Here is a 12,500-nt window from a genome sequence, read left to right on the forward strand (position 1 = left end):
TGGAGATGGAGAACGACAGACACTGAGGGAGATGGAGATGGAGAACGACAGACACTGAGGGAGATGGAGATGGAGAACGACAGACACTGAGAGAGATGGAGATGGAGAACGACAGACACTGAGAGAGATGGAGATGGAGAACGACAGACACTGAGAGAGATGGAGATGGAGAACGACAGACACTGAGAGAGATGGAGATGGAGAACGACAGACACTGAGGAAGATGGAGATGGAGAACAACAGACACTTAGGGAGATGGAGAACGACAGACACTGAGAGAGATGGAGATGGAGAACGACAGACACTGAGAGAGATGGAGATGGAGAACGACAGACACTGAGGGAGATGGAGATGGAGAACGACAGACACTGAGGGAGATGGAGATGGAGAACGACAGACACTGAGAGAGATGGAGATGGAGAACGACAGACACTGAGAGAGATGGAGATGGAGAACGACAGACACTGAGAGAGATGGAGATGGAGAACGACAGACACTGAGAGAGATGGAGATGGAGAACGACAGACACTGAGGAAGATGGAGATGGAGAACAACAGACACTTAGGGAGATGGAGAACGACAGACACTGAGAGAGATGGAGATGGAGAACGACAGACACTGAGAGAGATGGAGATGGAGAACGACAGACACTGAGAGAGATGGAGATGGAGAACGACAGACACTGAGGAAGATGGAGATGGAGAACAACAGACACTTAGGGAGATGGAGAACGACAGACACTGAGAGAGATGGAGATGGAGAACGACAGACACTGAGAGAGATGGAGATGGAGAACGACAGACACTGAGGAAGATGGAGATGGAGAACAACAGACACTTAGGGAGATGGAGAACGACAGACACTGAGAGAGATGGAGATGGAGAACGACAGACACTGAGAGAGATGGAGATGGAGAACGACAGACACTGAGAGAGATGGAGATGGAGAACGACAGACACTGAGGAAGATGGAGATGGAGAACAACAGACACTTAGGGAGATGGAGAACGACAGACACTGAGAGAGATGGAGATGGAGAACGACAGACACTGAGAGAGATGGAGATGGAGAACGACAGACACTGAGGGAGATGGAGATGGAGAACGACAGACACTGAGGGAGATGGAGATGGAGAACGACAGACACTGAGAGAGATGGAGATGGAGAACGACAGACACTGAGAGAGATGGAGATGGAGAACGACAGACACTGAGAGAGATGGAGATGGAGAACGACAGACACTGAGAGAGATGGAGATGGAGAACGACAGACACTGAGGAAGATGGAGATGGAGAACAACAGACACTTAGGGAGATGGAGAACGACAGACACTGAGAGAGATGGAGATGGAGAACGACAGACACTGAGAGAGATGGAGATGGAGAACGACAGACACTGAGAGAGATGGAGATGGAGAACGACAGACACTGAGGAAGATGGAGATGGAGAACAACAGACACTTAGGGAGATGGAGAACGACAGACACTGAGAGAGATGGAGATGGAGAACGACAGACACTGAGGGAGATGGAGATGGAGAACGACAGACACTGAGGGAGATGGAGATGGAGAACGACAGACACTGAGAGAGATGGAGATGGAGAACGACAGACACTGAGAGAGATGGAGATGGAGAACGACAGACACTGAGAGAGATGGAGATGGAGAACGACAGACACTGAGAGAGATGGAGATGGAGAACGACAGACACTGAGGAAGATGGAGATGGAGAACAACAGACACTTAGGGAGATGGAGAACGACAGACACTGAGAGAGATGGAGATGGAGAACGACAGACACTGAGAGAGATGGAGATGGAGAACGACAGACACTGAGGGAGATGGAGATGGAGAACGACAGACACTGAGAGAGATGGAGATGGAGAACGACAGACACTGAGAGAGATGGAGATGGAGAACGACAGACACTGAGAGAGATGGAGATGGAGAACGACAGACACTGAGGGAGATGGAGATGGAGAACGACAGACACTGAGGGAGATGGAGATGGAGAACGACAGACACTGAGAGAGATGGAGATGGAGAACGACAGACACTGAGAGAGATGGAGATGGAGAACGACAGACACTGAGAGAGATGGAGATGGAGAACGACAGACACTGAGGAAGATGGAGATGGAGAACAACAGACACTTAGGGAGATGGAGAACGACAGACACTGAGAGAGATGGAGATGGAGAACGACAGACACTGAGAGAGATGGAGATGGAGAACGACAGACACTGAGAGAGATGGAGATGGAGAACGACAGACACTGAGGAAGATGGAGATGGAGAACAACAGACACTTAGGGAGATGGAGAACGACAGACACTGAGAGAGATGGAGATGGAGAACGACAGACACTGAGGGAGATGGAGATGGAGAACGACAGACACTGAGGGAGATGGAGATGGAGAACGACAGACACTGAGAGAGATGGAGATGGAGAACGACAGACACTGAGAGAGATGGAGATGGAGAACGACAGACACTGAGAGAGAAGGAGATGGAGAACGACAGACACTGAGAGAGATGGAGAACGACAGACAACTGAGAGAGATGGAGAACGACAGACACTGAGAGAGATGGAGATGGAGAACGACAGACACTGAGGGAGATGGAGATGGAGAACGACAGACACTGAGAGAGATGGAGATGGAGAACGACAGACACTGAGGGAGATGGAGATGGAGAACGACAGACACTGAGGGAGATGGAGATGGAGAACGACAGACACTGAGAGAGATGGAGATGGAGAACGACAGACACTGAGGGAGATGGAGAACGACAGACACTGAGAGAGATGGAGATGGAGAACGACAGACACTGAGAGAGATGGAGATGGAGAACGACAGACACTGAGAGAGATGGAGATGGAGAACGACAGACACTGAGAGAGATGGAGATGGAGAACGACAGACACTGAGAGAGAAGGAGATGGAGAACGACAGACACTGAGGGAGAAGGAGATGGAGAACGACAGACACTGAGGGAGATGGAGATGGAGAACGACAGACACTGAGCGAGATGGAGATGGAGAACGACAGACACTGAGAGAGATGGAGATGGAGAACGACAGACACTGAGAGAGATGGAGATGGAGAACGACAGCCACTGAGGAAGATGGAGATGGAGAACAACAGACAATTAGGGAGATGGACAACGACAGACACTGAGAGAGATGGAGATGGAGAACGACAGACACTGAGAGAGATGGAGATGGAGAACGACAGACACTGAGGGAGATGGAGATGGAGAACGACAGACACTGAGAGAGATGGAGATGGAGAACGACAGACACTGAGAGAGATGGAGATGGAGAACGACAGACACTGAGAGAGATGGAGATGGAGAACGACAGACACTGAGAGAGATGGAGATGGAGAACGACAGACACTGAGGAAGATGGAGATGGAGAACAACAGACACTTAGGGAGATGGAGAACGACAGACACTGAGAGAGATGGAGATGGAGAACGACAGACACTGAGAGAGATGGAGATGGAGAACGACAGACACTGAGGAAGATGGAGATGGAGAACAACAGACACTTAGGGAGATGGAGAACGACAGACACTGAGAGAGATGGAGATGGAGAACGACAGACACTGAGAGAGATGGAGATGGAGAACGACAGAGAGAGATGGAGATGGAGAACGACAGACACTGAGAGAGATGGAGATGGAGAACGACAGACACTGAGGAAGATGGAGATGGAGAACGACAGACACTTAGGGAGATGGAGAACGACAGACACTGAGAGAGATGGAGAACGACAGACACTGAGAGAGATGGAGATGGAGAACGACAGACACTGAGAGAGATGGAGAACGACAGACACTGAGAGAGATGGAGATGGAGAACAACAGACACTGAGGAAGATGGAGATGGAGAACGACAGACACTGAGGAAGATGGAGATGGAGAACGACAGACACTGAGGAAGATGGAGATGGAGAACGACAGACACTGAGAGAGATGGAGATGGAGAACGACAGACACTGAGAGAGATGGAGATGGAGAACGACAGACACTGAGGAAGATGGAGATGGAGAACGACAGACACTGAGGAAGATGGAGATGGAGAACGACAGACACTGAGAGAGATGGAGAGGGCGTGTTTTAGTGAAGGGAGCAGGGGTCATGTGATCTCACCGGCTCTCCAGGCCGTCGATGTACTCCTTCTTCCTCCGCCGGCTGTCCTGAGCCGAGAGTTTGTTCCGGATCTTCCGTCTCACTTTCTTCAGGATTCTCTCCTCTGTCTGTGAACAGTCCCATCAGCGCTGTATTCATTTCACACACACACACACACACACACACACACACACACACACACACACACACACACACACACACACACTCTCTCTCTCTCTCTCTCTCTCTCTCACACACACACACACACACACTCTCACACACACTCTCACACACACTCTCACACACACACACACGCACACACGCACACACGCACACACGCACACACGCACACACGCACACACTCTCTCACACACACGCACACACACACACTCTCTCACACACTCTCACACACACTCTCACACACACTCTCACACACACTCTCACACACACTCACACACACTCTCACACACACTCTCACACACACTCTCACACACACACACACACACACACACACACACACACACACACACACACACACACACACACGTTTGTTTTTGTGAAATGTGAGGACATTCCATAGGCGTAATGGTTTTTATACCGTACAAACCGTATTTTCTATCCCCTTACCCTGCCCTTAAACCTACCCATCACACACACACACACACACACACACTGCCCCTGCCCCTAAACCTACCCATCACACACACACACACACACACACACACACACACACACACAGCCCCTGCCCCTAAACCTAACCCTCACAGGAGACTGTGCAGTTCACTTTCTGTGAAAAAAAAACTTGTTCTGTGTGATTTATAAGCATTTTGAAAAGTGAGGACATGGGGAACGTCCTCATATTTCACCCTCTTTTTGTAATACCCATGTCATTAAACACATTTGTGTCCTGATATTTCACAAAAACATGCCCACACACACACACACACACACACACAAACACACACACTCACTCTCTCTCTCACACACACACACTCTCTCTCTCACACACACACCTTTGTTAAGGGCAGATTATTGGGCAGTGAAATGCCCTCCTGATCCAGGAGCTTCTGTTCCTCCTCTGTGAGCTGAAGTTCAGGATAAAGCTGAAATGGAGAGTGTAAATGTCAGCAGCCCCAGCTCACACAGTTTGACTGAAGCCTTCCTTCAACACAAGCGTACCATAAAGCTGTCCGGGTTGAGCGCGCTCTGCATGTCCTGAGCAGAAACATTCTCCACCTTCACAGCCGACACCAGCTCATTCACCACACACGACTCGGACATCAGCATCTGAGAGCTCCACTCGTCTGCACAGAGGAGACCATGCGGATTACAGGCGGATTACAGGCGGATTACAGGCGGATTACAGGCGGAATACAGGCGGAATACAGGCGGATTACAGGCGGATTACAGGCGGAATACAGGCGGATTACAGGCGGATTACAGGCGGAATACAGGCGGAATACAGGCGGATTACAGGCGGATTACAGGCGGAATACAGGCGGAATACAGGCGGAATACAGGCGGATTACAGGCGGATTACAGGCGGAATACAGGCGGATTACAGGCGGATTACAGGCGGAATACAGGCGGAATACAGGCGGATTACAGGCGGATTACAGGCGGAATACAGGCGGATTACAGGCGGAATACAGGCGGATTACAGGCGGATTACAGGCGGAATACAGGCGGATTACAGGTGGATTACAGGCGGATTACAGGCGGATTACAGGCGGAATACAGGCGGAATACAGGCGGATTACAGGCGGAATACAGGCGGAATACAGGCGGATTACAGGCGGATTACAGGCGGATTACAGGCGGATTACAGGCGGATTACAGGCGGAATACAGGCGGAATACAGGCGGATTACAGGCGGATTACAGGCGGAATACAGGCGGAATACAGGCGGATTACAGGCGGATTACAGGCGGATTACAGGCGGAATACAGGCGGATTACAGGCGGATTACAGGCGGATTACAGGCAGATTACAGGCAGATTACAGGCGGATTACAGGCGGATTACAGGCGGATTACAGGCGGAATACAGGCGGAATACAGGCGGAATACAGGCGGATTACAGGCGGAATACAGGCGGATTACAGGCGGATTACATATAGATTACAGGCGGATTACATGCAGATTACAGGCAGATAACAGGCGGATTACATGCAGATTACAGGCGGATTACAGGCGGAATACAGGCGGATTACAGGCGGAATACAGGCGGATTACAGGCGGATTACAGGCGGATTACAGGCGGATTACAGGCGGATTACAGGCGGATTACATATAGATTACAGGCGGATTACAGGCGGAATACAGGCGGATTACAGGCGGATTACATATAGATTACAGGCGGATTACATGCAGATTACAGGCAGATTACATGCAGATTACAGGCGGATTACATAAGGATTACAGGCGGATTACATATAGATTACAGGCGGATTACAGGCGGATTACAGGCGGATTACATGCAGATTACAGGCGGATAACATGCAGATTACAGGTGGATTACAGGCGGATTACAGGCGGATTACAGGCGGAATACAGGCGGAATACAGGCGGATTACAGGCGGATTACAGGCGGAATACAGGCGGAATACAGGCGGATTACAGGCGGATTACAGGCGGATTACAGGCGGAATACAGGCGGATTACAGGCGGATTACAGGCGGATTACAGGCAGATTACAGGCAGATTACAGGCGGATTACAGGCGGATTACAGGCGGATTACAGGCGGATTACAGGCAGATTACAGGCAGATTACAGGCGGATTACAGGCGGATTACAGGCGGATTACAGGCGGATTACAGGCGGAATACAGGCGGATTACAGGCGGAATACAGGCGGATTACAGGCGGATTACATATAGATTACAGGCGGATTACATGCAGATTACAGGCAGATAACAGGCGGATTACATGCAGATTACAGGCGGATTACAGGCGGATTACAGGCGGAATACAGGCGGATTACAGGCGGAATACAGGCGGATTACAGGCGGATTACAGGCGGATTACAGGCGGATTACAGGCGGATTACATATAGATTACAGGCGGATTACAGGCGGAATACAGGCGGATTACAGGCGGATTACATATAGATTACAGGCGGATTACATGCAGATTACAGGCAGATTACATGCAGATTACAGGCGGATTACATAAGGATTACAGGCGGATTACATATAGATTACAGGCGGATTACAGGCAGATTACAGGCGGATTACATAAGGATTACAGGCGGATTACATATAGATTACAGGCGGATTACAGGCGGATTACAGGCGGATTACATGCAGATTACAGGCGGATAACATGCAGATTACAGGTGGATTACAGGCGGATTACATGCAGATTACAGGCGGATTACATGCAGATTACAGGCGGATTACAGGCGGATTACAGGCGGATTACATGCAGATTACAGGCGGATTACAGGCGGATTACAAGCGGATTACAGGCGGATTACATGCGGATTACAAGCGGATTACAGGCGGATTACAGGCGGATTACAAGCGGATTACAGGCGGATTACAGGCGGATTACAAGCGGATTACAGGCGGATTACAGGCGGATTACAGGCAGATTACAGGCGGATTACAGGCGGATTACAGGCGGATTACATGCGGATTACAGGCGGATTACAGGCGGATTACATGCGGATTACATGTGGATTACAGGCAGATTACAGGCGGATTACAAGCGGATTACAGGCGGATTACAGGCGGATTACATATAGATTACATGCAGATTACAGGCGGATTACAGGCGGATTACATGCAGATTACATGCAGATTACAGGCGGATTACAGGCGGATTAAATGCAGATTACAGGCGGATTACAGGCGGATTACATGCAGATTACAGGCGGATTACAGGCGGATTACAGGCGGATTACATGTAGATTACAGGCGGATTACATGTAGATTACAGGCGGATTACATGTAGATTACAGGCGGATTACATGTAGATTACAGGCGGATTACATGTAGATTACAGGCGGATTACATGTAGATTACAGGCGGATTACATGTAGATTACATGTAGATTACAGAGGGATTACACGTAGATTACAGGCGGATTACATATAGATTACAGGCGGATTACATGTAGATTACATGCGGATTACATGTAGATTACATGTAGATTACATGCAGATAACATGTAGATTACATGCAGATTACATGTAGATTACATGCAGATTACAGGCGGATTATGTATGGATTACATGCAAATTACATATAAATTACATGCGGATTACATATGGATTACATGTAGATTACATGCGCATTACATGTAGTTTACAGGCGGAGTACATGTAGATTACATGCGCATTACATGCAGATTACATGCAGATTACAGGCGGATTATGTATGGATTACATGCAAATTACATATAAATTACATGCGGATTACATATGGATTACATGTAGATTACATGCGCATTACATGTAGTTTACAGGCGGAGTACATGTAGATTACATGCGCATTACATGTAGATTACAGGCGGATTACATTCATATTACAGGCGGATTACATGTAGTTTACAGGCGGATTACGTATGGATTACATGCAGATTACATGTAGATTACATGCAGATAACATGTAGATTACATGCAGATTACATGTAGATTACATGCAGATTACATGCAGATTACATGCAGATTACAGGCGGATTACAGGCGGATTACGTATGGATTAAATGCCGATTACATGCAGATTACATGCAGATTACAGGCGGATTACAGGCGGATTACAGGCGGATTACGTATGGATTACATGCAGATAACATGCGGATTACATATGGATTAAATGCCGATTACATGCGGATTACATGTAGATTTTAGGCGGATTATGTATGGATTAAATGCGGATTACTTGTAGATTACATGCGGATTACATGTAGATTACATGCAGATTACAGGCGGATTACATGCAGATAACATGCGGATTACGTATGGATTAAATGCCGATTACATGCGGATTACATGTAGATTTTAGGCGGATTATGTATGGATGAAATGCGGATTACTTAGGGCTGTGCAATTAATCGAATTTCGATTTCGATTTTGCCTCCCAACGATCACCAAAATAGTACAATCGAGAAAAAAACGATTATTTTGCCATGTTCAGTTTTGCATGAACACTCTCATTTTGTCTTGCGTTCTGAATGAAACGTGCACGCGCTCATCCGCCCCTCCAGAAGCCACAAACTCTCTCAGGTCGCGAGTCTCGAGACTCGTGTGCATATCATCCGCTGGAGTTTAAAAACTCGGCGCGAGTAAAGATGGCAGAAGGAGGGCAGTTACAGCAGCGTTTGCTGAGCAAAAAAGGCAAAACCAACTCCGTTTTCTGGGAACAGTTTGGCTTCGAGGAATCAGATGACGAGCAGAAACATGCGACGTGCAAGATTTTCTACATGGTAGTGGCTGTAACGCAAGGGAACACCACAAATTAGTTTAACCACTTGAAAATTAAACACAGAGTGACCTATGACAATCTAATAAAGAAACAAAAACTGGCGAGAGCAGGGGTGCCGTGTAAACGTCCTTTTTTTCCTTCATATTTTTCAAATAATTCTCTCTTTGTAAACTTTGTTCAATGCATGCGAGTGCTGCCGTATGTTGGAATATGAACATTCATTTTCGTCGTCATCACTGGGTTTAGTGCCAGAAGACACGAATGAGAAGTCGCACGCTGTGAGAAAATGTGTCTCTGTGCGTTCATCCGAGAGCGCGCACACGTCTCATAGCGCGCAAATATTGAGTTCTCTTTCAAGTCTTGCTCTTGAACGGACAAACTCACATAAAACGTATGTCAACATGTCCATCTTGATGAGTATACAACAGACATAGTCTGAATATGCCTTAAGTAAACTTTATACAGTCGAGAAAGACGAGTCTTTAACATTAGGTCTTAAAGGGGTAGTAGCATTAGGTCTTAAAGGGGCAGTAGCTTTAGGTCTTAAAGGGGCAGTAGCTTTAGGTCTTAAAGGGGCAGTAGCATTAGGTCTTAAAGGGGCAGTAGCTTTAGGTCTTAAAGGGGCAGTAGCTTTAGGTCTTAAAGGGGCAGTAGCTTTAGGTCTTAAAGGGGCAGTAGCTTTAGGTCTTAAAGGGGCAGTAGCTTTAGGTCTTAAAGGGGCAGTAGCTTTAGGTCTTAAAGGGGCAGTAGCATTAGGTCTTAAAGGGGCAGTAGCATTAGGTCTTAAAGGGGCAGTAGCATTAGGTCTTAAAGGGGCAGTAGCATTAGGTCTTAAAGGGGCAGTAGCTTTAGGTCTTAAAGGGGCAGTAGCTTTAGGTCTTAAAGGGGCAGTAGCTTTAGGTCTTAAAGGGGCAGTAGCTTTAGGTCTTAAAGGGGCAGTAGCTTTAGGTCTTAAAGGGGCAGTAGCTTTAGGTCTTAAAGGGGCAGTAGCTTTAGGTCTTAAAGGGGCAGTAGCATTAGGTCTTAAAGGGGCAGTAGCATTAGGTCTTAAAGGGGCAGTAGCATTAGGTCTTAAAGGGGCAGTAGCATTAGGTCTTAAAGGGGCAGTAGCATTAGGTCTTAAAGGGGCAGTAGCATTAGGTCTTAAAGGGGCAGTAGCATTAGGTCTTAAAGGAGCAGTAGCATTAGGTCTTAAAGGGGCAGTAACATTAGGTCTTAAAGGGGCAGTAGCATTAGGTCTTAAAGGGGCAGTAGCATTAGGTCTTAAAGGGGCAGTAGCATTAGGTCTTAAAGGGGCAGTAGCATTAGGTCTTAAAGGGGCAGTAGCATTAGGTCTTAAAGGGGCAGTAGCATTAGGTCTTAAAGGGGCAGTAGCATTAGGTCTTAAAGGGGCAGTAACATTAGGTCTTAAAGGGGCAGTAACATTAGGTCTTAAAGGGGCAGTAGCATTAGGTCTTAAAGGGGCAGTAGCATTAGGTCTTAAAGGGGCAGTAGCATTAGGTCTTAAAGGGGCAGTAACATTAGGTCTTAAAGGGGTAGTAACATTAGGTCTTAAAGGGGCAGTAGCATTAGGTCTTAAAGGGGCAGTAACATTAGGTCTTAAAGGGGCAGTAGCATTAGGTCTTAAAGGGGCAGTAACATTAGGTCTTAAAGGGGCAGTAACATTAGGTCTTAAAGGGGCAGTAACATTAGGTCTTAAAGGGGTAGTAACATTAGGTCTTAAAGGGGCAGTAGCATTAGGTCTTAAAGGGGCAGTAGCATTAGGTCTTAAAGGGGCAGTAGCATTAGGTCTTAAAGGGGCAGTAACATTAGGTCTTAAAGGGGTAGTAACATTAGGTCTTAAAGGGGCAGTAGCATTAGGTCTTAAAGGGGTAGTAACATTAGGTCTTAAAGGGGCAGTAGCATTAGGTCTTAAAGGAGCATTAGGTCTTAAAGGGGTAGTAACATTAGGTCTTAAAGGGGCAGTAGCATTAGGTCTTAAAGGGGCAGTAACATTAGGTCTTAAAGGGGCAGTAACATTAGGTCTTAAAGGGGCAGTAACATTAGGTCTTAAAGGGGTAGTAACATTAGGTCTTAAAGGGGCAGTAGCATTAGGTCTTAAAGGGGCAGTAGCATTAGGTCGCAAAGGGGCAGTAGCTTTAGGTCTTAAAGGGGCAGTAACATTAGGTCTTAAAGGGGCAGTAGCATTAGGTCTTAAAGGGGCAGTAGCATTAGGTCGCAAAGGGGCAGTATCCTTTACTGCTGACTGTTTAATGTCAAAAAACAAAAGACAAGGGCATCACCCACTGCTCTTGATTGAATAGCTTTTGTAAGTTTAATAAGATTAATCTTTAATTTATGCACTCAAATATGCAATGTTATTTTACATTTGATACATTTCTGTACCTGAAAACTAATGTTAGACATACCTGAAAAACCTGAAAAGCATATCTAGCCGAACCATATTGTTGATCTTATTTATTTGTGGTTATCATTTTTACATGAATACTTTTATACTTTGATTTGAATATGTTATATTATTTATTTTAATAGTTCAAAAAGTACAACAAATGTTACAATTTCAATTGAATTGTTGAAAGGTGTATTTTTAATAAATGCAACACATTCCCAAAGTCATGTGAAATAATCGTGTTACATAATCGTGATTTCAATATTGACCAAAATTATCGTGATTATGATTTTTTCCATAATCGAGCAGCCCTAGGATTACTTGAAGATTACATGAGGATTACAGGTTGATTACATGCGGATTAGATGTAGATTACAGGCAGATTACATGTGATTGGCGGATTACGTGTAGATTACATGTAGATTACATGTGGATTAGATGTAGATTACAGGCGGATTACATGTGATTACAGGCGGATTACATGTAGATTACAGGCGGATTACATGTAGATTATAGGCGGATTACATGTAGATAACAGGTGGATTACGTGTA

At 46.5% G+C, this 12,500-nt stretch overlaps 1 protein-coding gene across 1 annotated transcript in view; it reads right to left on the reverse strand.

Annotated features, from left to right (window-relative positions):
• creb3l4 (cAMP responsive element binding protein 3-like 4) overlaps positions 1-12,500 on the reverse strand; it is a 31,572-nt gene that overhangs the window by 9,769 nt on the left and 9,303 nt on the right. The window contains exons 4-6 of the mRNA XM_079836416.1: positions 5,312-5,436; positions 5,146-5,235; positions 4,154-4,260 (exon numbers count right to left, since the gene is read on the reverse strand). Coding sequence (XP_079692542.1) covers positions 4,154-4,260; positions 5,146-5,235; positions 5,312-5,436 — 322 coding nt within the window. The remainder of the gene's footprint in view (positions 1-4,153; positions 4,261-5,145; positions 5,236-5,311; positions 5,437-12,500) is intronic.

This window comes from Gobio gobio (genome assembly GCF_949357685.1).
Source record: "Gobio gobio genome assembly, chromosome: 15".
Taxonomy (NCBI): domain Eukaryota; kingdom Metazoa; phylum Chordata; class Actinopteri; order Cypriniformes; family Gobionidae; genus Gobio; species Gobio gobio.